The sequence below is a fragment of the Delphinus delphis genome, chromosome 8, assembly GCF_949987515.2.
Source record: "Delphinus delphis chromosome 8, mDelDel1.2, whole genome shotgun sequence".
Lineage (NCBI taxonomy): Eukaryota > Metazoa > Chordata > Mammalia > Artiodactyla > Delphinidae > Delphinus > Delphinus delphis.
The window spans coordinates 10,204,611-10,231,295 of record NC_082690.1 but is presented as its reverse complement, the minus strand read 5'-3'; the positions used below and the strand labels follow the sequence as shown (position 1 = coordinate 10,231,295).

Sequence of the window (26,685 nt, the reverse complement as noted above, 5' to 3'; positions counted from 1 at the left end):
AAACTGGTTATCCTGACATTACCTCCAGCTACAGAAGAGTAGCTTTCTTCATCCCGATGCCTTCCCACCCCCCATTACAGTGCAGCCAGTATTTGATGCTTCTCGCTCCTATCACAAAGTTCCTTTCATTCTAAACAGGATCAATGCTCAACAGCTGTCCCTGGCTTCTCGGCTCCAGTTTTATCTGGGCCGCGCTTTAAAGTTACAGAGACAGCACTTACGGAGTGTGATCCTCGCTACCCTGCCAGGCAGCGGGGCGAGATGCTCGGGGGTCCGGGGCGGCGGTAGCTAGCCCCGCAGTGGTGCTCTCCCCGAGAGCGCGGGGACGGGCGGCCAGCCGGCCGGCCGAGGTCACACGCCGGGTCCCACTTCGCGTTTGGGCCCGGGGGTCATTCACACCGATGCACTCGGCAGTTCTTAAACCGCTTCAGCCAGGATCTCCTCCTGGTTTGAAAGTAACCCGGCCCCGGCCAGCGTGAGCCTGCGGGGAATGCAGGCGCCAGGCCCTGGCCGGCCCAATCTGCAGAGCAGCCGGCCCAGGAACGCGCGCCTCCTTGCTTTCCGGCAAGGGAGCGTGCGTTTGCGACAATGTGACGCCAGCAAGTTTTGGCGGGAAAAGCCCCGCATTTGGATTCCTGTGGTGGCGGGCAAAGGACGGCCTGGTGAGGAAGGGCGGCCGGTAGAGGGGGAAAAGTTCCTGGAGCCGGAGTTCGGGGGCTACATGATTTAGGAGGGGCACAGCGAGAGAAAGTTCTCAGCGCCGAGCCTAGAGGATCGGAGAGACTCCTGCGGAGGGGCGGTTTCGGAGGGTGGAGGAGTGGGGTGCCAGGCGGACCCCGTTGTACAGGGACTGGAGAGAAGACTTCCTCTGCAGGCCGAGAGCACCCGAGGTTTGGGCCCCAGCCGTCCGCGTGTCACCCAGCCCTTCCTTCCGCTTCTTGGGGCATTTTGGCTCCGCCCCGAGCTCCTCCTGGCCTTGGGGACGGGGCGTGGGTGGGAACTGGGAGTGAGCGGGTCGGGAGGAGCGGCTGCGGTCCTCGTAGCGATTATTTCCTCCTCTGCTAGCCCACATCCCCTTACTCTAGCCCGACGCTTCACCTCTCACCCCCTTCCCCAGTCCCCCACCGTAAAGCACTGGTCCCCCAACTCCTCCGCGCCACTGGTACGTTTCCTCGGCCGCCTGGAAGGCGGCGTTTCAGCCTTCGCTTTGCGTGGGAACGGGGCTTGTGAGTTACCAACGAAATGCCAGAGTTTAGAATACTTGCTTGTGCTTTAAAGACTTGGGTAAAATATGGATGAGGTGTAAGGGGAAACCAGGAGCTGTGATTCACCTTGAAGAATCACGGCAAGAGGCGGAGCCCAGCGGCTTTACAGATGATTGAAGCGTGTCCTCAGCCACCGTCTTTTCTGGGTTCCTGCTTTTACAGCCGCGGGACTTAGTGGAGTCATGGCAGTGCCCTTTGTGGAAGACTGGGACTTGGTGCAAACCCTGGGAGAAGGTGCCTATGGAGAGTGAGTTTGAGTCCTTTTACCCCGGCTTGCTTTAGTTTTCTGTTGTCTCCTTTGAGTACAAGTTGGTTATTTTGGAGAACAGATCTTTGCATTTGAAATCTAAAACTTTGGGGAACTGAAGCTACACAATCTTTTGTAAGGGTTATTTTTTTTTCTTCCTTTTAAAAACAAAACAAAACAAAAACATTCTCTTCCTAAAGAGCTAGAGGAGACTTCTGAAGTCAGTTTCTCCTCCCACATACTCCTTCCTGGGGTTCAAACATAGTGGTTCAATGAGCAAATGAACAGACTCTGGAGTCACGTTGCTGGTCATTGTTTTGTGTTCTTAGGCAGGCTTCTTAATGTCCTTGTGTGCCTCTGTAAAATGGCATATCCCACAAGTACTTAGAACAGTTACTGTAGACACATATAGTATCGGATTAATAAATGCTAGGTAATGTTATTACAATTAAATGAATAGAGCAAGAATGAAATCTTGCCGTTTGGGACATCATGGATGGACCTAGAGGGTATTATGCTAAGTTTAAATAAGTCAGACAGAGAAAGACAAACACTGCGTGATTTCACTTAATAGGGTGAATCTAAAAAACTAAACAAATGAACAAACGACAAAGAGAAACAGAGTTAGATACAGAGAACAAACAGGTAGTTGCCAGAGGGGAGGATGGTGCTGGGGAGGAGAGACATACCTGTGGTACAAACTTCCAGTTGCAAAATAAATGAGTCTCCGGTATGAAATGTACAGTGTGGGGAGTATAGTCAAGAACTATGTAATATCTTTGTAAGGCGACATACCCTAACTAGACTTATCGTGGTCATTTTGAAATGTATAGAAATATCGAGTCACTATGTTGTAACAGGAACTAACATAGTGTTGTAGGTCAATTATGCTTCAAAAACAAACAAACAAACTCATAGAAAAAGAGATCAGATTTGTGGTTACCAGAAGCAGTGTGTAGGGGAGGGGAAGTTGGATGAAGGCGGTCCAAAGGTACAAACTTCCAGTTAAAAGATAAATAAGTACTAAGGATGTAATGTACAACATGATAAATATAATTATCACTGCTGTATGTTATATATGAAAGTTAAAAGAGTCAATACTAAGTTCTCATCACAAGGGAAAATATGTATTTTTTCGATTTTTAAAATTTTGTATCTATATGAAAAGATGGTTGTTCACTAAACTTGTGATAATCGTTTCAGTGCTTTATGTCAACTGTAGCTCAGTAAAAGTGGAAGAAAAACAAGTTAAATGAATAGAGCATGTGTATATGTGATGTGGCCTAGAATTGCTATTATCCCATTTTAGTTTATTAAGAATTTATTAAATGACTTGGATGTACAGCATAATGACTTCTTTGGAGCACTAGCTATCATACTTCACATTTCAGAAAGGAGTAGTATCTGTTGAGAACATGGCATAAACCATTCCCATGGTTTCTCCCAGGTGGAGAAACTAATAAAGGTAAAATAGTTTTGGATGAGTTATGTTTAGCCTTTTGAAGTTTTAAAAGAAATATAATTCAAATGTCTGGAATATTATAACTCTTCCTTTTTCTTTTTAGAGTTCAACTTGCTGTGAATAGAAGAACTGAAGAAGCAGTTGCAGTGAAGATTGTGGACATGAAGCGTGCCATAGACTGTCCAGAAAATATTAAGAAAGAGATTTGTATCAATAAAATGTTAAATCATGAGAATGTAGTGAAATTCTATGGTCACAGGAGAGAAGGCAATATCCAGTATCTATTTCTGGAGTACTGTAGTGGGGGAGAACTTTTTGATAGAATAGGTATGGAAAAGATTGAAGATAATTCTTATGCTAAATAAGTTTTTAAATTTGTTTTTTAATCTTGGGACTGCTGCTTCTTCATTGTCCATTCAGACTTGCTTATGCAATAGTGAATTGGAGTAAATTTTCTTGTTTTTGCAACTTATGTAAACACTGGATACATATGTAGACTCATCAAAGAAACTTTTTTCCCAAGTTGTATAAGTGATTTGGGGTGGGATTGCTATTATGTAGAGTTTAAGAATGGTAAACTGTGGTCTCATGGTGAAGAATCATAAGTGTGATGTATGCATATGCAGAAAAAGTTTTTTTTCTTTGTAGACATTCTAGTCTCATGAAATCATTGCATACGTTTACAAATCCAAAATAATAGCAAGTTGTTACATAAGTGAAATTGAGAATTTTCTATGATTGCTTTATATATATTAAGTAAAATCTGTGCTTGCTGCTTAAATTTTCTGTGTAGATTCAAAGTCTTGATATTAAAGAACAGTAAGAAGTACATAAAATATATTCTGTGGATCTAAATTTATTATTTAGAGCTATTGTATTAGCAGTTAAAAAGTGATTGTTAGAATCTTCAGTATCTATCTCAGAAAAGTTGAGAATAAAAGAAATCAAAAGTTAATGAGGGAGATAAAAATATAAAAAGATAACTGACAATAGAACCTTTCTTAATAAAACTGTATTTCCTGAAGTAACTTCACAGGAATTCATGGTTTTGTAGTAGTGCGAGAAATTATATGAAGTTTAAATTTGTTGTTAAGTATTTAGTGAAATCAACTTAGATTTGTGTAGGCTTCCACTTCGGCAATTACAATCCTATTGGCATAGGATTTAGAAGAAATTAGGGGAGAATTTGAAAGATACCAAATAAATCATGGTTAGTATAAGTAGGGGCTTTCAAGTTACGGCTTTCATTCTTGATTTGGGTGATAGTTTGTTATTTCTCTGTACTTTTCCTGTGATGTTAATTTATTTTTGCCACTTAACACATGGGGAAATGTGAGTTATTAAGTACTATATGTACTAGTGGACTCCAGAATCTTTTCATTGTTAGCATTAGATTCTCTTTGCTAAAGTACAATCACAAATGTTTAACTTTCGAATTAGGAGACTGTGTGGTTGATGACTGATTATATTTACCTGGTGAACTAACTTTCGTAACTAATTCTTATAGAGCCAGACATAGGCATGCCTGAACAAGATGCTCAGAGGTTCTTCCATCAACTCATGGCAGGGGTGGTAGGTACAGTTGTCTCTAACTTTTACTTAAAATTAGTCTTAGTGAAGTAAGTTACCCTATTCTGGTATGCTTTCCTCTGCTTCTCTTTTAGGTTTATCTGCATGGTATTGGAATAACTCACAGGGATATTAAGCCAGAAAATCTCCTATTGGATGAAAGGGGTAAGTTTAGCATTTTGTTGCTGCTACCTAATCATTTTAGTACAGCCATACAAAGGCAGGATCAAGGCTTTCCATTACCGAAATTTCAGGGCAAAAAATATGAAATTGAAATACCCTGGACCTTAGCCTTGACGTATTTGTTCTTTTTAATTTATGACTTGGATAAAGATGCAGGGCTTTTAGTTATATTTTATGGATGTCATAAAAACTGAGAGGGATGGACAGTGTTAGTGTTAGCTTATAGAATCAGGATCGAAAAAGGTGACAAATATCCACTGCATATGAGGCAGTGATTTTTGTCTGTTTTGTTTAATGTGTTAGAATAGTGCCTGGCAAATAGTAGGTTTTCAACAATGTTTATTAGATGAATGAATTTAGCAGACCAGAGAGGTGGGTCAGATTTAACACATACTGGATCGTTACTCAATTCAGTATTTGGATTGAAAAAAACTAACGAAATAAGTACAGTTTAATGGCATGTCTTTGGCAGCAAAGAAGGTTTAAAAAGACTTACTAGGCAGCAGACTTCATATTAGTCACCCATGTAATTTGATCATTGGAAAATTAAGGTGATAAGGTGAGAATGAGGAAGGCAGCAGTCCAGCACTTCTCTGGAAGGCCATGGCGGGAATAATAGGTGTTTGGGACAGTACTGTGAAAGGCATGCAGACTACCGAAGTACTTTTATAGGTGAGTGACCAGAATGCTGAAAGGGCTAGAAACTATGTAAAATAAGGCATAATTGAGGAACTCAAGGGAAATTTGCTAATTGTTAAATACAGTTCTTCACAGTATGTGGGTGAAAACTATGTGGAGGCAATTTGGATTAGTACAAAGATGACCCTCATTAATGGATCTGCCCCAGAACTTAATAGGTTGCTTTGTTGTAGGTTTTTTTTTTTTTAATTTAATTAATTTATTTTTGGCTGCGTTGGGTCTCCATTGCTGAGCATGGGCTTTCTCTGGTTGCGGCGAGCAGGGACTACTCTTCGTTGTGGTGTACGGGCTTCTCATTGCGGTGGCTTCTCTTGTTGCGGAGCATGGGCTCTAGGCACGTGGGCTTCAGTAGTTGTGGCACGTGGGCTTCAGTAGTTGTGGCACGTGGGCTCAGCAGTTGAGGCTCATGGGCTCTAGAGCTCAGGTTTAGTAATTGTGGCGCACGGGCTTAGTTGCTCTGCAGCATGTGGGATCTTCCCGGACCAGGGATCAAACCCATGTCCTCTGCATTGGCGGGCGGATTCTTGATCACTGCGCCACCAGGGAAGTCCCTGTAGTAGGTTTTTAACAGGAGATTCAAACACTGGATTATTAATTATCAGGGATATTGTAAAGGGAATTTAAACATTGCTTGGCTGGTTGGACCAAAGTAATTTTCACATCTTGTCCAACCCTGAGGTTTAGTGTTTCTGGCATTATCGTGCCCCATCATAAGTACCAGTGTATGTTCTTATCAGCCGCCTTCTACCTCTTTCTGAACTCTATAATTGACCTTCATACAAGGGGATAAATTAAACCAGCTTATATAAATAATGGAGATGTGAGTATGTAATATCTGGAATGTGAAAACTTTGTTCCCAAACTAAAAATACTGTTTTCTCTTTATAAAGATAAAAGTAATCATGAAATAAGATCAAAAGTATAAAAAAGAAAGTAAAAAATCACCAGAAATTCACCAGTCAGTTATAACCAGTGTTAATATTTTGGTTAATATCTTTTAGGTAGCTTTTTATTAACCCATCTACTAACCTAGCTACCTAAGACCCTTCTTTGGTTATTTAGCCTTCTGCAAGTTGTTCCATAAAGTATGTAGCAAAATTGTAGATATTCAAAAAATTTGGTGTATTGGGAAAAGGAACTGTAGAATGGTCTGTTGATGAATCCCAAGAAATGAGAGCACAAGCTGGGAGACTTCCCTCTGCTTCTATTTTTCATTCTATGTCCGTTACTTTTTGAATACTAATAGCTTTGATGGTATTATAATCAATTCTTCCCATTCCTCATATACAAATTAAGTCCTTTTTTTATTAAATAGGTTTCAAGCTACATAAAATCTTCTAGAAAGGAAGGATTGCAGTTAGGAAAGGGAAGGATTTATAGGAGGTTTCAAAGAAAATAGAGTGTACTTAAACTAGGTGTTAGGTGAGTGGATGTTGATTATAATGATTTTTCATATCTTGCATATTATATAAATAATCTTTTGTTTCTATTCAATAATAATATTTTTTAAAAAAGAAATACAACATTATCAATATAGTTGAAGTCCTCCTCTGTATTCCTTCCAAATGTGTGCCCCTTTCTTTTTCTCAGAAGTAACCACACTCCTCAATTTAAAATTTATTATATACAGTTCTCTAAGTATTATGTCACAGACATAGTGAAACTACAGACTGTAAGGAATATTGTGGTCATCCATTAGTATTTTCAGTGATTATTGCTTATAGGTAACTTGGAACTCTTAATCTCAGTCATTTGTCAAGATTGTGTCATATATAGCTGTTAAAAGGATAATTACAGTAGCCACCTCCCAAGTCATAGAAGTAAACATCAGTGGCTTACATATTACATTGGGTGGATGTAATTGATTTTTAAAGAATCAGTCCCCTGTTTTGGAACATTTAAGTTGTTTCTAGCTTTAAAAAAATATAAGGTGATGATGACTATTCTATAAATTAATGCACAGGCCAATATAAAAATTAGGTCATGTTACAATGAAGATTTATTATGGCACTTGCCGTTTTTTCCATTTATACCTGATTCCATGTCAGTACATGTAGATATACCTTGTGTTTTTTTGTTTGTTTTTTGTTACCTACATAATCTCATTGTACATGTGTACTATAAGATTTAATCATTTCTTTATTGATGGACATTTAGGTTATTTACAAACAGTATTGTTATGGTATGGATATCCTTATGTTTGTGAATTTGTGGAAGTATTTTTGTGGGTATGGTCCTAGAAGTGGGAATTCCTAGTTCAAAGAGCAGGAGTATTTCAAATTTTGGCATCTTTTGCCAGATTGCTTTCTAAAAAAGTTTTACCAGTTGATACCTAAGAATAGGGGAGTCTCCCCTATCTCTGAAGACTAGGTTAGATTCCCTTTCTGTAAGATCTTGTAATGTTCTATATTTTCATAACCTCGACAGCAGTTGTTATTGTTAGTCTTCAGTAATTTATCTACCTACATGGCTAGCACAGTGTCACTCAGTTACGGTAGATATTCACTAAGTGTAGTTAAGGTGAAAGTTCTGCCGATAACTTGTGTGTGCTGAAGACGGGAAGTTAGAGTGGAAATTTGCTCTTCTGGTTTGTTTTCTGTACAGAGTTCGTCCTCCTTTTCTAAACTTAGCCACCTTGACAAGAAGTTCTGGTGGTTTGTGGGTCTTTAGTTTTGGTCCAGCCAGCTGGGTTTGTCCACTGCTGGAAAAGTTGTGCCTAGTATGTTATTGATGTCTCCCTCCTGCCCTCTGCACAACCCGATGAGGGCATGGCTCTCTTTTCAGTGTTTAAGTCTGGAGTGCTCTTTTCTAGAAGGCCCTTTTGACTCCAGGATCTTTCTTTAATCTGGTCCATACTGTTTGTGTATTGACAATATTTGTCTTAAGTTAATAGAAGCCATGAGGCCTTTTTCTAGTTTTAACTATATGATAATGTCTTTAATTTCTTCTTTTTTAAAATTTCTTTTTGGTCATAACACCAGTGGTTTTCCAATACAACTCAACTCCTTTAAGTATATCTTTTTTTTTTTTTTTTAAGTATATCTATTTACAAAACATTTTTATCCAGCGCCATCCTCTTTTCCTTTGGTTTAGATAACCTCAAAATCTCTGACTTTGGTTTGGCAACAGTGTTTCGGCATAATAATCGAGAGCGTTTATTGAACAAGATGTGTGGTACTTTACCGTATGTTGCTCCAGAACTTCTAAAGAGAAAAGAATTTCATGCAGAACCAGTTGATGTTTGGTCCTGTGGAATAGTACTTACTGCAATGTTGGCTGGAGGTAAGAGCTTTTTATTTATTTATTTTTCTGCGTAATTTTTTTTTCATCTTTATTGGAGTATTATAATTGCTTTGCAATGTTGTGTATGTTTCTGCTGTACAACAAAGTGAATCAGCTATATGTATCCATATATCCCCATATCCTCTCCCTCTTGAGCCTTTCTCCCACCCTCCCTATCCCACCGCTCTAGGTCGTCACAAAGCTGATCTCCCTGTGCTATGCAGCAGCTTTGAGTTTTTTAATCATGATAAAATTCCTGTCCTTAGGAAAGCCAGGTTTCTTATACCAAAATAAATGAAATGAATCAAGGGGATCCATATTTATGTGATAGTATTTTAATATTAACTTATTTATAACTAATTTGGAACTTTTAATCCCAAAGGTTTTTAAAAATGAAGTATGTATAGCTATTAAATGAAATATCACAGTAGCTCTCTCTTTTAAAATTCATGTGAATACTTTTGGAAGAGAGTAAGGCAGGAAGTGGACTATCTATCTTAGAAGTGCCTCTAAAATTTCTTAGAGTTGGCATTCTTAGTTTGGAAACCATATTAAATTAATTTGGAGGAAACTTTTACTGGATTTGTGTCATTGATCATTTTCCCTTAAAATTGTATAATTATTTGAACACTCAGAAAACTGGGACTTGTTTCTTTTTCAGAATTGCCGTGGGACCAGCCTAGTGATAGTTGTCAGGAATATTGTGATTGGAAAGAAAAAAAAACATACCTCAACCCTTGGAAAAAAATCGATTCTGCTCCTCTAGGTAACTGGGTTATTTTGATGTAAAGTACTGATTTCTTGGGTAATGAAGCCTAGTGCTATTTGAATTTTTTTCTTACATTTTTTTTTTTTAACTTTTAAATCATTATGTAAATAATCCATGATCTTTACAGATGAAGTAGAAGAATAATAAATTAAAAAATTGTAAAATCCAACCCTATAATCCCAGCACTCAGGAAGAGCTTCTTTATTATTTTTTTTAACATCTTTATTGGAGTATAATTGCTTTACAATGGTGTGTTAGTTTCTGCTTTATAACAAAGTGAATCAGTTATACATATACATATGTTCCCATATCTCTTCCCTCTTGCGTCTCCCTCCCTCCCATGGAATAGCTTCTTTTAATGTTTTGATATGTGCTTCTATATTTTGTAGTAAAAACTATGTGTTTGTTATATATGTATATTATTTATAAGTATGTGTGTTTTCATAAAAAATGACATCCCACTATACATGTTATTTTGTAACCAGTATTTTTTTGTGTGTTAATGCTTTGTGAACATTTTTTCATGACTATAATTGTAGGTCTACATCACTGTTTTTAAAGACTGTGATGGTATTCTGCTATATGGACATGGCTTACTATACTTATCCAGTTCACCTTTTTAGAGATTCAGGATTTTTTCTAATTTTTCACTGCTGTGAAAGAGATATGATGATCATCCAAATAACTTAATCTTTGCACATACCTTTAAATTATTTAATTAAAGTAAAACCCCAGAAGTGGAATTGCAGGGTCAAAGATGTATACAGTTTTTAATTATTATTATTTACTTTGCCAAATTGTTTTCCGGAAAGTTTGTACCATTTCATCACAGTCTAACTAGTTTACATTTAAACTTTTTTTTTTTGGCCATGCTGTGCGGGATGAAGGATCTTAGTTCCCTGACCAGGGATGGAACCCGTGCCCCCTGCAGTGGAAGAGTGCGGAGTCTTAACCACTGGACTGCCAAGGAAGTCCCTTAAACTTTTTTTTTTTGACTAATCTAATAGGCCTACATATAAGAACTGTATTCTGTTTTTTTTTTTTTTGCGGTACGTGGGCCTCTCACTGTTGTGGCCTCTCCCGTTGTGGAGCACAGGCTCCGGACGCGCAGGCTCAGCGGCCATGGCTCACGGGCCCAGCCGCTCCGCGGCATGTGGGATCTTCCCAGACCGGGGCACGAACCTGTGTCCCCTGCATCGGCAGGCGGACTCTCAACCACTGCGCCACCAGGGAAGCCCCTCTGTTTTTTATTTTTATTTTAAATTTAGTACCAATGAAGTTGTATATTCATTGTATATTTATTAGCTTTTAGTCTGTTTTTGTGAACGTGTCTAGTTTGCTCATTTTTGGTAGGAGGTTTTCTTTTTACTTTATATGAGGTTTTTGAAAAACATATTAATGTCATTAGATCTTTGCATTCGTTACAAATATTTTTGACAATTTGTCATGTATTTTTATTTTGTTTATGCTATTTTGACATGCAGAAGTTTTATATATATTTTTTAAACTTAACTTTTTTTTTTAAAAGTAGTTATTTATTTATTTACTTACTTATTTAGGCTGCACTGGGTCTTAGTTGCGGCATGTGGGCTTCTTAGTTGCAGCATGTGAACTCTTAGTTGTGGCATGCATGCGGATCTCGTTCCCTGACCGGGGATCAAACCTGGGTTCCCTGTGTTGGAGCATGGAGTCTTACCCACAGGACCACGAGGGAAGTCCCCAGAAGTTTTATATTTTTATTTATTTGAATCTAGTACCTGTCCTTTGTGGTTTCTGACTATATCATCATGTTTCTACCCTCAGCATTAGAAAAAAGTTACCTATGTTTTCATTTATGTTTTTAAGGCTTTATTTTTTTCATTTAAATCTTCAGTCCATTAGAAAATTAGAAAACTGGTGTTGGGAGATGAATGAATTCTTTATCAATACAATTAAGGTACCTTAGGATGATGGTTGCTTTTATTACTGTCTCTTAAAAAGTTATTGGAGGGACTTCCCTGGTGGTCCAGTGGCTAAGACTCTGTGCTTACAATGTAGGGGGCCTGGGTTCGATCGCTGGTCAGGGAACTAGATCCCACATGCATGCTGCAACTAAGAGTTCACATGCCGCAACTAAAGATCCCGCATGCAGCAGTGAAGATCCCGTGTGCAGCAGCAAAGATCCCATGTGTCGCAACTAAGACCCAGCGCAGCCAAATAAATAAATATTTTTTAAAAAGTTATTGGAAAGTAAATTTCCCTTGTAAAATTGTGTGAACGAGGACTTAATATGACATATTGGAACAGTGAAGTTTGGTATTGAAAATGGATAAAAGGGGTTTTTTTTTTGCTATCGTTGTATAAATATCAAGTGAAGAGAAACATTTCCACCTAGCTCTTGTTCTATTTATTTGCAAACAACTGAGAGTCAGCTCTGGGAAGAATATTCAGAGATATAGACAGTAGCAAAGAATGCATGAAATTAAAGCAAAAATTCAGTAGCTTTATTCTTTCTCTTCCCCAGAAATAATATTTGGACATAAGGAAAGCAATAGAGAATGTGTGTTCTACACCACAAGCTGTAGGCTTTTCTAATCTATTTGAGTCTTTTATAAATGTTGTCTTAATGTTTTGTTTTCAGCTCTGCTGCATAAAATCCTAGTTGAGAATCCATCAGTAAGGATTACCATCCCAGACATCAAAAAAGATAGATGGTACAACAAACCACTCAAGAAAGGTAATATATCCTTAAAATACAAGTATTTTTTTTTCTGTGAAGAAAAGGTACTTGTAAAGTCAGTATAAGTCAACAACACAAAAGAGCTGTGGTCTCTGTCCTCATGAAGATTATAATGTCTAGTACAAAAACCAGAAATAGAAAAAATAATTTTAAGCTCATTAATAATTATAAAGTGGAAAGTCAGGGTACTACAGCTAAGAATTTGACCAAGTCTTAAGTGACAAAGAACACTTATCTTGCTGAGGAAATCACGTTAAATCTAAGATTTGAAGATTAAAGGGGAGCTAGCCAGAAGAGTAGTAGCAAGATGAGTGGCAGACTCTGAACATGGAAGCGGCATCTGGGATGTCTTGGAGGTTAGAAAGTAGTGCATTTGAGGAACTGGAGAGAAGGCCAGTATGGCATGGACCATGTCTGGCTTGTTCATCATTGCATCACCTGTGCTTAGCGTAGTGTGTGGTCCATCACAGGCATTCAGTAAATGTTTGCTGAGAAAGTAAGTGAATGGAGAAGGGGAGAGAGAGAGAGAGAGAGGTTTGAGATGAGGTTGGAAAAGTAGATAGCAACCAAACCGTGGTTAAAGATCTTGGGCTTTAACCGAAGGCTGTTGGGAAAACCTTTTGAGAGACTTTAAGCAAGGAAATGACATGCTTATGTGTTTGGTTTTGAAAGATCTTTCTAGCTACTTTTTTTCACTGTTTTTGATCCTAGATGTGAGAAGATGGTAGGCTGGACTAGGTTAGTGATAGTGGGATTGGAAAGAAGAAGTTGATTCCAGAGAAATTTAAGAACTAGAGTTGATAATACTGGTGATTGTTTATATGTGGAAAATGAAGGAGAGTGAGGAGTCAAAGTATGTCTCCTTTCTGGTTTGAACAGCTGTGTAAATGGTGAAACCATTTACTTGGATGTAACTCAAAAGGAAAAACAGATTTGCAGGGAAATTTTATTCGATTTTGGACATTTTATTTGAATTTGAGAAGTTAAGTAAAACTGTCTCATAGGAGTGTGTGTGTGTGTGCGTGTGCTTGTGTGCATGCATGTGTGTAACTCAGGAAACAGGGCTAAGCTGGAGATGTCGATTTAGGTGCTTTCTGTAAATAGATGGTGATTTAAACTGTGGTAGTAAATTAAATTGAGTATGTGAAATTTTAAGGAATGCCAGTGTTTAAGTGATGGGCAGAGGCCAGAGAAAAGTAGCCAGAGAGATGGGACATCAGAAGAATGTGGAGTAAATCTGTCCTGTGGATTCCATGATACAGCAGTTATTCATGATCTTGGCAGGAACAGTTTTGGTGGAGAGTTAAGAATAAACTCTAGGGCTTCTCTGGTGGCGCAGTGGTTGAGAGTCCGCCTGCCAATGCAGGGGACACGGGTTCGTGCCCCGGTCTGGGAAGATGCCACGCGCGTCCAGAGCCTGTGCTCCGCAATGGGAGAGGCCACAACAGTGAGAGGCCTGCATACTGCAAAAAAAAAAAAAAAAAAAAAAGAATAAACTCTATTGTACAGGGATTCTAGTGTAAAAGAGAGTTAAGCAGAGTGTAGACAGCTCAGTAAAGAAGTTTGGCTGAGAGAGAACAATAGCTAGAGATGAATGAGGAATTTTTAACTCTTCCCTGAATATTTCTTTAACCTTTCACCTTATTCTAATTGAAATCCAGCTCTCCCCTGAGGACATTGCTTCTTCTCAGGACATTGCTTCTTCTCAGGTGGTAGGTGTTTTCTTTCCTGCACCCTCATACCCTTGATCTGGGAGTGGAGCAGGCATCCTCCTTGTTCTTTCTTCATATTCCTCTGCCCGTCATTTTGAATCCTATTATCAGACTCCACCGCCCACTATTCCCTCGTAATAATCACCTTCTGAACCTCAAATTAAAATTCCTGCCACATTGTCACTCTCTCCAACGCAGCTCTTAACGTAATTTTTGTCATGGTTCTTGGTAATTTAAATATTCATTTAGATGGTCCTTCCACTGTCATCACCTCACATTTCCTTGACTTTCTCTCCTCTAGTGATCTTGTCTTCAAGCATCCTGCTTGGACCACCAGTATATTTTTTTCTGGTTTCCCCTCTCTAGTACCCTGACTCCAGCAACACTTTGATCCCACCTGGACTTGCAGTCCATCAATTCTACTACCTTTTCACTATCTTTTATCTGCCCTCTTCTCGGTCCCAAGTTCCATCCTCACTATTTTAAATCCCAAGGTTAGTCACTGTAATGACTTCTTTACATTTATCTTCAACTTCCTTGCCCATTCTCACTTTAAAAAAAAAATTATTTATTTTATTGACTTATTTTTGGCTGTGTTGGGTCTTTGTTTGCTGCGCACGGGCTTTCTCTAGTTGCAGCGAGTGGAGGCTACTCTTCATTGAGGTGCGCAGGCTTCTCATTGCGGTGGCTTCTCTTGTTGCGGAGCATGGGCTCTAGGCACATGGGCTTCAGGAGTTGTGGTACGTGGGCTCAGCAGTTGTGGCTCGCGGGCTCTAGAGCACAGGTTCAATAGTTGTGGCGCACGGGCTTAGTTGCTTTGCGGCATGTGGGATCTTCCCAAACCAGGGCTTGAACCCGTGTCCCCTGCATTGGCAGATGGATTCTTAACCACTGTGCCACCAGGGAAGTCCATTGCCCATTCTCTCTTCATCATACTTACTGAGAAAGTCTACTCATACTTACTGAGCAAGTCTACTTAACCTAAGTTTAATCCTGTTTTGTACCTACTCTACACTTATACCTCCACAGCTGATTGCAGCTGGAGAAAAATATGCAGCACTGTCTGCTTTAAATTCAAGATCACTGATCTCAAGTGGGCCCTTAATCCTTCCAGGCAATCATAATGCATTTCCCCACTTCTTTCACAACGCTACTCTCCTAAATCACATTTTTATACCTTTCATTTTCTCTTCAACTTCTCCATCCTCACTCTCAGTTGGTGACAATGCTTCCTATTTCGCTGGGAAACAGAAGCAATAACAAAGGAATTCCCACAAACTCCTGCCACCATCTCTACCCACCTGATTAACTGCCTCTGTGCTCGTATACTCTGCTTTCTCCCTTTGCTCTGGCTAAATTGCTCCAGATATAAACCAGCCCTTTCTCTTGAGCACTAGATGCAGTTCTCTTTTGCTTATTCAGTCTGCTTCATTATTAACTCTTCCCTCTTTACTGGATCTTTCTTATCAGCATAACAACATGCCATTTCTCCCATCTTACTGCCTGATAACATAGTAGGCTTAATAAAATATTTGAATGAATGGATTAATAAATAAAAAGGTTGGTTAAACTTAAGCGTGTTTAAATGGTTTGGGGGTAGATCCAGTTGAGAGGAAGAGGCTCAAAGTCTAAGAGAGAGGGAATAAAAGAGCATCAAGGTCCCTGAGGAGAAAGGAGGGTATGGGCTCAACTACAAGTAGAGGGATGGACATTTGATGGGAGGATGGAAGGGGAGAGGATGGGTAGGAATGCAAGTAAGTTAGCAGATTTGGTAGTGGCAAGTTGAGGGAGAGTTTCCAGTGACTTTATTTTCTTTGTGAAATGGGAGATGGTATCATATGCTAAGTAATGAGGTCCTGGAGGGTGGTCTTGGTTAATCTGACAGGAGTATAGAAGTTTTGAAAGAATCATTGTGGAAAAGGAGAGGAAACTGACTAGAGAAACGTAGGACTAACTGTCCAGGTTGAGGATCCAGCTGAGGGTAGTAGCCATGAATTTATAGTAGCATCATATTCTATATAATGATTATTTTAGGTAAAGCTTTTCTAGAGGAGCAAAGAAGATTGGGTAGAGCAGATTCATAATGTTCATTGTCATCATCACAAATTATTTTTTATTTTAAAAATTTTTGATGCCTTAGCTGGGTCTCTCAGTCTTCATCGAACATTATTCTGTTACTATAAATGGTACCATTAAAATTATGGCCTGCACTTGGAACATACTTAGAGGTCAGGATTTATGAAATGTGTAGTTTATACAATTTGGCAAGTGAGTCCTACTAAGTTCCTAACGACCACGTTTCTCATAAAATCATGTAGGAAGAGCCACTATTTGTCGTATAAGTATTTTGTGTTAAATAAATGAATTTAGATATGGTTTTACTTCTTCAAGTTGTCAGCTGGGTTAATTAAAAAATATCTGCATAGAAAACTTGAAAGCGTTTGTATTTATGTTTTCTTTTTTAGGGGCAAAGAGGCCCCGAGTCACTTCAGGTGGTGTATCAGAGTCTCCTGGCGGATTCTCTAAGCATATTCAGTCGAATTTGGACTTCTCTCCAGTAAACAGTGCTTCTAGGTAAGACTGATTAATAAAAAATCAAGTAGTTGTTGGATATAATAGTCCCCATGAAAAATAATACAAGTATATATTGTTTTCTTATGATGAATATGTTTTTCAGTGTGAGAATGGTAATGTGATATAAGAAAGGCCTGATGAATTTTATTTAAAGATATACTTTTCTCCATATCTTAATGCTGCAGTGAAGAAAATGTGAAGTACTCCACTTCTCAGCCAGAACCACGGACAGGTCTTTCCTTATGGGACACCAGCCCTTCATACATTGATAAACTGGTACAAGGGATCAGTTTTTCCCAGCCCACATGTCCTGATCATATGCTTCTGAACAGTCAGTTGCTCGGCACCCCAGGATCCTCACAGGTAAAGTTTTTCAAATAAATAATGGCAGCCCTTTATTTTTTATTGTCTTAAAGTCTTTTTTTTTCTTTTAATATATAAATCTAAGAAATATAATATTAAAACTTGATACAGATTTTTTTGTTTTTTGTTTGTTTTTTTGGCCACATCATGGCACATGGGATCTTAGTTCCCTGACCAGGGATAAAACCCATGCCCCCTGCAGTGGAAGCGCAGGGTCCTAACCACTGGACCAGCAGGGAATTCCTAGGGAAGACTCTGATGTATAAGAATCTTAAGTCAGAGAAAAAAATTTTCAGACCAAATAGCTATGATATGACTGCTTTTGTGATAAATTTGATGATTTATTCAGCTTTCCTCTGTTTGACATGTAGAACCCCTGGCAGCGCCTGGTCAAAAGAATGACACGATTTTTTACCAAATTGGATGCTGACAAATCTTACCAATGCCTGAAAGAGACTTGTGAGAAATTGGGCTATCAGTGGAAGAAAAGTTGTATGAATCAGGTATGTTTCATTGATTTTCGTTATATTTTTTTCCTGAAGAAAAATTTAAATATTTGAATAAAAAACTATCATTGTCAGTATATTTTAAAAATATAATTAGTTTAATTTGAAAAAGAAACAGTTAAAACTGAAGAAATTTAAGTAAAATGTTCTTTATCTTAAGAAATAATATTTCTTAAAAGACTTCTTTAAGGTTATTAAAGACACTAAGAGACTCAAGTCATTTTCTTTAAAACTATGTACTATACTTAAATTGTAACAGTTAACAATCAACTCCCTTCTATGAAAGATGGATCCATGAACAATCCCATATTTCCTCCATCTCCCTGCTCCCATCTACCAATTTTTGTTGTTTATGTTATTGTAGCATTTTTATAACATTGACATTCTAACCTGTCTTTAGGCTTTTCACAAATCTTAATATCATGAAAAACAAAAAGAGGAATATTTTGTGTTAAAGGAGACCAAAGAGGCCTGATAAATAATGCAATGCATGATATTTCACTAGATTGTGGATTTAAAGAAAAAAAGCTATAAAGGATGTTATTGGAACAGTTGGGGAAATTTGAATATGGGTTTTATATTAGATAATGTTTTTGAATCAGTGTCAGATTTTTGGTGTGATGATAATATTGTGGTTTGTAGGAGAATGTCTTTGCAGGAGGCACATAGTGAAGTGTGTGCCGTTGATAACTTAGTTTAAAAGCTAAAAAAAAAAGACAATCACATAAAAAAAGAAAAGCAAACATGCTATCTAGGTTGATAAGACCAATAAAGGGTTTGTGGTTATTTATTGCACTATTCTTCCAGTTTTTCTGTAGATTTGTAAGCTTTCAAAATTAAAAGTTAGGGAAAAATATGATTGTGCAGAAATCTGAGGCCAGCCTGATTTTCCTCTCATTTGTATAGATAATACACTCTTTTTTTTTTAGGTAGATTTATTGAGATAAAACTCATATGCTATAAAAATTATCACTTTAACCATTTTAAAGGGTACAATTTAGTAGTTTTAAGTATATTCACAAGATTATGCAACTATCACCATTTAAATCTAGAACCTTCCACTGCCCCCCAAATGAACTCCATACCAATTGGCAGTCATTCCTCATACCTTCCTCCCTGGCAACCACTAATATACTTTCTGTGAACTGCCTATTCTGGACATTTCATATAAATGGAATTGTATAGTATGTGACCCTTTGTGTTTGTCTTCTTTTACTTAACATAATATTTTCAAGGTTAATTCATGTTGTACCATTTATTAATACTTTATTCCTTTCAATGGGTGAATGATAGTCCATCGTGTGGATAGACTACATTTTGTTTATCCATTTATCCATTGATGGACATCTGGGATGTATCTACTTTTTGGCTAAACTTTTCTCCTTTGTTAATAAGGTATATTACATTAATTGATTTTTTGGGTTTTTTTGTTTTTTTTTTTTTGGTACGCGGGCCTCTCACTGTTGTGGGCTCTCCCACTGTGGAGCACAGGTCCTGGACGCACAGGCTCAGGGACCATGGCTCACGGGCCCAGCCGCTCCGCAGCATGTGGGATCTTCCTGGACTGGGGCACGAACCCGTGTCCCCTGCATCGGCAGGCGGACTCTCAACCACTGTGCCACCAGGGAAGCCCTGATTTTTGTATTTTGAGCCATCTTGCATTCCTGAGATAAATCCCACTTGATCGTGGTGCATAATTCTTTTAGTGTGTTCGATAGATTCAGTTTGCTAGTATTTGTTGAAAATTTTTTTTGTGTTCATAAAGGATTTGATCTGTAGTTTTCTTGTGATGTCTGGCTTTGGTATCAGGGTAATACTGACCTCGTAGCACAAGTTAGGAAGTATTCCCTTCTCTTCTATTTTTTGAAGAGTTTAAGAAGGATTGATATTAATTCTTCAAAAGTTTGGTAGAATTCCCAGTGAAGCTATCTGGTCCTGGGCTTTCCTTTGTTGGAAATTTTTTGATTGCTGACTCAATGTCTTCACTTGTTATAGATCTATTTCCTCTTGAGTCATTTGTGGGAGTTTGTGTGTTTCTAGGAGTTTGTCCATTTCATCTTGGTTATCCAATTTGTTGGCATACCATTTTTTGTAGTATTATAGTCCTTTTAGATTCTGTAAAGTTTGTAGTAACATCCTTTTATTCCTGATTTTAGTAATTTGAATCTTTTTTTTTCTTTTTTTTTTGGTTAGTCTGCTAAAGGTTTGCCAATTTATCTCTCTCTTCTTACTGTTTATCATTTCCTTCTTTTGGATTTACCTTGCTCTTTTTTTTTTTCCTAGTTTTTAAGGTGGAAGGCTAAGTTGTTGATTGGATACCATTCTTTTTTAGTGTAAGTTCTTATAGGTATAAATGTATGTCTGGGCACTGCTTTTGCTGCTTCCCATAAGTTTTCATATTTTGAGTTTTCAGTTTTTTTCATATCAAAGTATTTTCTAATTTCCCTTGTGATTTCCTTTTTGATTATTTAGGTATGCTGTTTCATTTCCACATATTTGTGAATTTTTCAAAATCCTTTCTGTTGTTGGTTTCTGATTGCATTCCATTGTGGTCAGAGAAGATATTTAGTATTATTTTAATTATCTAAAATTTATTGAGACTTGTTTTGTTGCCTAACATATGGTCTATACTGGAGAATGTTCCAGGTGTGATTGAGAAGAATGTAGATTCTGTTGTTGGGTGAGGTGTTCTAGGCATATTTGTTAGGTCTAGTTGCATTATAGTGTTGTTCATGTCTTTTATTTCTTTGTTTTTCTTTTTTTTTTAATTTATTTTTTAAATTAATTTATTTTTGGCTGTGTTGGGTCTTCGTTGCTGTGCGCAGGCTTTCCCCAGCTGTGGCAAGTGGGGGCTACTCTTTGTTGAGGTGCACAGGATTCTCATTGTGGTGGCTTCTCTTTTGTGGAGCACGGGCTCTAGGCATGTGGGCTTCAGTAGTTGTGGCATCCGGGTTCAGTAGTTGTGGCTCACAGGCTCTAGAGCGCAGGTTCAGTAGTTGTGGCGCATGGGCTTAGTTGCTCCGTGGCATGTGGGATCTTCCCAGACCAGGGCTTGAACCCATGTCCCCTGCATTGGCAGGCAGATTCTTAACCACCGCACCACCAGGAAAGCCCTATTTCTTTGTTTATCTTTGTCTAATTTTTGTATCCATTATTGAGGGTGGAATGTTGTACTCTCCAGCTGTTATTGCTGAATTCTATTTCTTACTTTAACTCTGTTAGTTTTTGCCTCATAAATTTTGGAGTTTGGATTCTAGATAAATATATGATTATAATTGCTATATCTTCTTGATCATCTTAACATTATATAATGTCCTTATTTGTCTCTTGCAAAAATTTTTGTTAGTCTTTTGTTTGATGTTAGTATACCACTTTAGTTCTGTTTTGATTATAGTTTGCATTGTGTACCCAACAACATGGATTTATAATTATTGCTTTATGTGTCTGTCTTTTTAAATCAGGTAGGGAAAAAATAGATGTTACAAACAACAAAATTGATTATTATTGTCATTTGTATTTATCTATGTAAATTACCTTTACCAATATTTTTTATTTCTCCATGTGGATTTGAGTTGCTATCTAGCATTCTTTCATTTCAGCCTGAAGGACTTCCGTTACTCTTTCTTTTTTTTTTTTTTTTTTTTTTTTGCAGTACGCGGGCCTCTCACTGTTGTGGCCTCTCCCATTGCGGAGCCCCGGCTCCTGACGCATAGCCTTAGCAGCCATGGCTCACAGGCCTAGCCGCTCCACAGCATGTGGGATCTTCCCAGACTGGGGCACGAACCCATGTCCCCTGCATCGGCAGGTGGACTCTCAACCACTGAGCCACCAGGGAAGCCCCTACCTACTCTTTCTTTTTTGGGCAGGTCTGGTAGTTTCAAACTCTATCAAATTTTAATTATGAATGTCTTCATTTCTTCATTTATGATGGATAGTTTTGCCAGATATGGACTTCTTGACAGTTTTTTCCTTTTAGCTCTTTGTGTCATTCCACTGCCTTCTGGCTTCCGTGGTTTCTGATGAGAAATCAGCTGTTAATATTATTGAGGGTCTCTGCGCATGATGTGTCACTTTCTCTTGCTGCTTTCAAGATTCTCTCGTCACTGTCTTTCAACAGTTTGAATATGATGTATCTTGGTGTGGATCTCTTTCATTTTATCCTAGTTGAAGTTCATTCAGCTTCCTGGATGGGATTGTTTTTCATCAAATTTGGGAAGTTTTTGGCCATTATTTTTTCAAATCTTCATTCTGCCCCATTCTCTCCTCTCTCTCTGGGACTCACATTGTGCATATTCTGATACACTTGATGATGTCCCACAGGTCTCTTAGACTCTGTTCACTTTTCTTCATTCTTCTTTCTGTTCTTTAGGAACATTCTCTACTGACTTCTTTTTTCCTGTGTGGGGACCATATTTTCTCATTTTTCTGTATGCTTTATCCTTTTTTATTGAAAACTGGACATTTTGAATATTATAATGTGACAACCCTGGAAATAGATTTTCCCCTCTTCCCAGGGTTTGTTATCATTGACAATTGATGTAGTTTTTGATTGTTTAGTGACATTTCTGATCAAATATTATAGTGTCTGTTTTCTTTGTTGTGTGTGATCTCTGAAATCTTTGTTCTGTTAGCTCAATGGTCAGGTAATGATTAAACATTAAATTCCTGGAACCAAAAGCTAGTTTTTGCAGAGGGGTTCTATGTGCGTATTGGGGCATGCCGTCAATACCCAGCCAGGCAGTTTACAGCTCTGCGTTAGCCTTCACTTCCTGCTTGTGTGGTGCCTCATGGTCAGCCAGAGGCGGAGCTTAGAGCCTTCTCAGACCTTTCTTGAGCATGTACAGTGCCCTGGGCATAAGTATAGGCTTTACAGTCCCAGGAATATGTGAGAGATTTTCAGAACTCTTATCCCTCAAAAACATCTCACTCCTAAACCTTTCCTTTCAGGCTTTTTAGGTAATCTGTTTGTCCCAACTGTTCTGCATTACCCCAGTAAGCAAGGGTTAAAGCATTTGCCTGTAGGTACTTTTGACAGATGCTCCCCAGGTGGCAACTTTAACACAAGTCCTGTGTAGTTAGGCAGGCAAAATAAAGACAAGTGTGTTGAGCAGGTCTTCCAGGAAGGTAGAACAGCTTAAGACAGTTTATGAATGAGGTTTATTCTTGCATTTGTACCTGGACCTGGAATGTGGATGGTTATTTTCAAGGCTACTACTGAGCTGAGGAGTGGGAGTTGGGAATAAGGTGGTTACAACGTGAGAAAGCTCGTCTGTTTTGTATGAGTGCCCCTGTGTTGCTGCAAGCTTTTCGTTAGTTTTCAGTGTTCTGAAAAAGTTGATTCTGACAGTTTTTGCCAGATTTTTCATTGCTTTTGTGGAGTTAATGGGCTTTTGAATTTTCCTAATCTCCCATTTTTACCAACATTACTCCTCAATTAATTCTTTCTGCCTGAATCTTTGGAAAATTTTCTTTGTCTTTGAAGTTTAATAACCTACTTCAGATGTGCTGAGTGTCTTGTGTTTTCCCAGAACATAATGTTGTTCCAGTGTTGCACCGTTGTGGTACACCTGTGTTTCTTTAATAGTCATTTCTTGAGGTGAGAATTATTAAAAATGTTGTTGTAATTTGCGCTGGGCTCAACTAGGCAAACCTGCTGATCTTGCTTGGGCTCATTCATCCAGCTGGAGTTGACGGCTTTTCTTTGGTCCAGGCCAGCCTCATCCACATTTGGGGTCTTGGTGCTGGCTGTTGGCCTGGCCTTTCTTTCCATGTCACTCTTCTAGCCTGAGCTTCTAAAACACTGAAAGTGGAAGTTGAAAGGCCTCTTAAGACCTTCACCATCTTCTGATTGCCACTATAGCTTTTTACCCACAAATCTGGCCTCTCTTTTTCTTTATGTTTTAATAATCTTGTTTTTCCTCTCAGTCTGCTTTTATTCTCTCTCTCTCTCTCTCTCTTTTTTTTTTCATTTTTTGGCTATGCTGCATGGCACATGGGATCTTAGTTCCCCGACCAGGGAACAAACCCACACCCCCTGCATTAGAAGCATGGAGTTTTAACCACTGGACCACCAGGGAAGTCCCTCGTTTTTATTCTCTTCAATTGTTTCCTCTTTTGGTTGTATCTTGGTAAAATACTAAATTTATTTTGTTGCTAAGAGTTCACATAGACTCAATCCCCGATAACGGAGCTGCGTCCTGTTTACAGGTCGGTCTGGTTGGACACACACATACCCATTGGGAGAGGAAAGTCCTAGAAGGAGTGGGATTTTCAGCTGGCACAGCTCCTGTTATAAAAGCGTCTCTCAAATTTTTATCCCAGTAGTATCACTGAACTAAGATTATAGTTTTTATTTAGAGTATTTTCTGCCCACACATATAGTTTGACCTTATTTTCATTGTCTTAGGTTACTGTATCAACAACTGATAGAAGAAACAATAAACTCATTTTCAAAGTGAATTTGGTAGAAATGGATGAGAAGATCTTGGTCGACTTCCGGCTTTCTAAGGTATGTAGAATAGAACACTTTTTAAAAGAAAAAACTTTGTTTTGCTATTTTTAAATAAGTATTACATGTTCATTTTAGAAATTTTAAAAACACAAAAAAGTATAAAGAAGATAAGAATCAACTTTAATTTTGTCATCCAAAGAGAATACAGATTTATTTTTGATATTGTATTACAGTAACCTTACTATTACTTATAATATATCCTCTATGGAATTACTCTTATGTGTAGATTTTTTTTAATGGCATTATATTTATAAATATATGGTAACTGGTTTTTTAAATTTAATATTATGAACATTTGTTCTTGTCATTAGCTATTCTAAAACAGTTTTTTCAAATGACTTTTTCCTTATTATAAAAGTTTTTGTTTTTTGTAGAATGTGTAAATAAATAACAAATAAAAAAATAAAAATAGTCCTAAATTATTTTTGTCCTTAAAATAATTACCCTTAATATTTTGTAGCATTCTAAGCTTTTTCTTATTGAATTTGTATTTAATATTTTTTCATAAAAATTATGATTTGTCCAAATGTTTGTACATTATAATTAATGAACCTTTATCTGTTTGTTACAAGCTACTCTATGATTAATACTCATATACATGGAGTTTTGTTCACATTTCTGATTCTTTCTTTAGAAATTATTGGTTCTGAGGTTACAGTTTTAAAGCCCTTGACATATAAGACCAAAAGAGCATATTCTCTGTTTACCGAAAGATTGTATGTGGCTCTAAATGAGGTTGGAGGAGTTGGTCACACTCTTTACGTTGGAGATTTGCTGCAGTGCTATTGTCCAGATGCTTGGTATGGAATTAAATTAAGATCCTAGTGTAGAGAAACCCTTCTCATAACTGAATCACTGGCTCTGTTGTGGCAGGATTTAAAGCATAGTTATGTAGCTTATTTTTAGTTTATAAACACCTATGAAAAACAATGACATAGGTACAGAGATACCAACCCTTGAAATGGACAGGATGCCATTGTTTCTGCTCTCTGGGCCCAGGGTGGTGGGAGCAGTGATGGGCCCGAAGTCAAGTCAGAATTATTTAGGTAGCCATTTCTTCTACCAAGATATTTTGTATTCATAAGAGGACTGGAAGATAACTGTATCTGAACATATCCATGGATGTTTGTCTCTACTTACCCCTAAAGAAAGTTTGATTTTATGGCATAGTCTCTTTTTCTTGTTTTTTTGACATTAGTTTTGGATATTATTCCTAATATAGGGTGATGGATTGGAATTCAAGAGACACTTCCTGAAGATTAAAGGGAAGCTGAGTGATGTTGTGAGCAGCCAGAAGGTTTGGCTTCCTGCTACATGATAGATCCACTGGCTCTGGGATTCCTGGTGAATATAGTGCTGCTATGTGGACATTATTCTTCCTAGAGAAGATTATCCTGTTCTGCAAACTGCAAACAGTAGTCCCTGAAGAGTTGTCTTCCCTCTAGCCAAACAGTTTCCAATTCTTTTTGTATGTTCTTCATACAAATAATACCTATATCTTAATTGTAAGTAAAACTTTGGGGAAGGGATAGATAGAATTCACTAGATATTTCTTCATCTGCATTTAGTGTCTGAATTTGAGACCCACCTGGTGGAAACCAAGCTCTGGGGATACATGAGCTTACCAGCTTTTATACCAACATAATGAAAAATGATACTCTTGTTCCATTTTTACCAAAACATTAGGTTTCATCCAAAAAGTACATATTTCCTCCACTTTGGCTTGATTACATGGATGAATTAGTAAAAACAACCTTGTGATTTTGGGACAGTAGATTTATCTGTCTGTGAAGTGAAGCCAGCTTCAAAAAATATATCCCCAAGATTTATACTTATATTTTTAAAAGGGCCTGACCAGGTGTGTAAACCTGTTTTTGAATTATAATTATTAATTAAAATTGCAAGTAGGTATGTTTTTTCTGGTGTAGGTAATAATATATATGATTGGTCTTTCAAGTAGAAGTTGAGCATAACCTCTAGTGCTTAACTACCTTTACTCAAAATTACTGTTGCACATTTTAAATATTTTTCTATATTATTTTCTACTTTCACAGCTATATTTTAATTCTTTATTACAGAAATAAATTCTATTTTGAAAATGAATAGCTAACTCTGTGAACTTATTGGTGACTAAGCTTCTAGGTGATAAGGCATGAAAGAAGGCGCAGGGGATGTAAGGAAGCTATAATGGACATAGATCTGATTCCTGGCTTTTTTTTACCTATTAGTTTTAGTAAGACCTTGTTCTTTCAATGAAATTTATATTAATTTTTGAATGTTAGATTGGGACCCAGTATTCTCTTTTCTTGGTAATTTATAAAACTTAATCAATTATCTTAGTCTGAAGCCAAGAAAGAGAATTCCCTGGTGGTCCAGGGGTTAGGACTCCACACTTCCACTGCAGGGGACACGGGTTTGATCCCTGGTCAGGGAACTAGGATCCCACATGCCGTGTGATGTGGCAAAAAAAAAAAAGGAAGCCAAGGACATGAAATTTTATAGAGTTTATCATATATAGTATATCCTGGTAAATGGTATTACTGCAGTATACCCATAGGAGGAATACGATTGAACTTATAGGTGGCTCCTAAGAATTGAGCCAGTACATTCTCAAATATGAAAGAAATTTTGTTCCTGAGAATTGTCAGCCAGCCATTAGTAACTCAAAAACAAAGTTGTCTCTGACCTATCCCCTGAGCTCCAGACTTTTATAGCCACAGCCTACCTGAAATTTCCCCTTGACTAATAGTCATCTCATGAACAAAAACAACTTTTGATCCCTGTCCTCCAACCTATTCCTCCCTAGCTTCCCCCATCTCAGTAA

General features: G+C 37.9%; 1 protein-coding gene across 4 annotated transcripts; it reads left to right on the top strand.

Annotated features, from left to right (window-relative positions):
* Window positions 1–129: 129 nt before the first annotated feature.
* CHEK1 (checkpoint kinase 1) lies at window positions 130–26,066 on the top strand. Of its 4 annotated transcripts, none has more exons than XM_060017711.1 (13): window positions 130–662; window positions 1,428–1,512; window positions 3,078–3,301; window positions 4,482–4,546; window positions 4,639–4,708; window positions 8,519–8,707; window positions 9,369–9,473; window positions 12,097–12,192; window positions 16,373–16,481; window positions 16,667–16,844; window positions 17,216–17,347; window positions 23,757–23,858; window positions 25,084–26,066. In XM_060017711.1, exons 1-13 carry the CDS (start codon window positions 491–493, stop codon window positions 25,177–25,179), a joined length of 1,623 nt encoding a protein of 540 aa, XP_059873694.1. In that variant the 5' UTR covers window positions 130–490; the 3' UTR covers window positions 25,180–26,066. The 4 variants fall into 4 exon arrangements, with proteins under 4 accessions (XP_059873694.1, XP_059873695.1, XP_059873696.1 ...); XM_060017712.1 differs by lacking the exon at window positions 130–662 and adding an exon at window positions 680–890; XM_060017713.1 differs by lacking the exons at window positions 130–662; window positions 1,428–1,512 and adding an exon at window positions 680–890.
* Window positions 26,067–26,685: the final 619 nt, after the last annotated feature.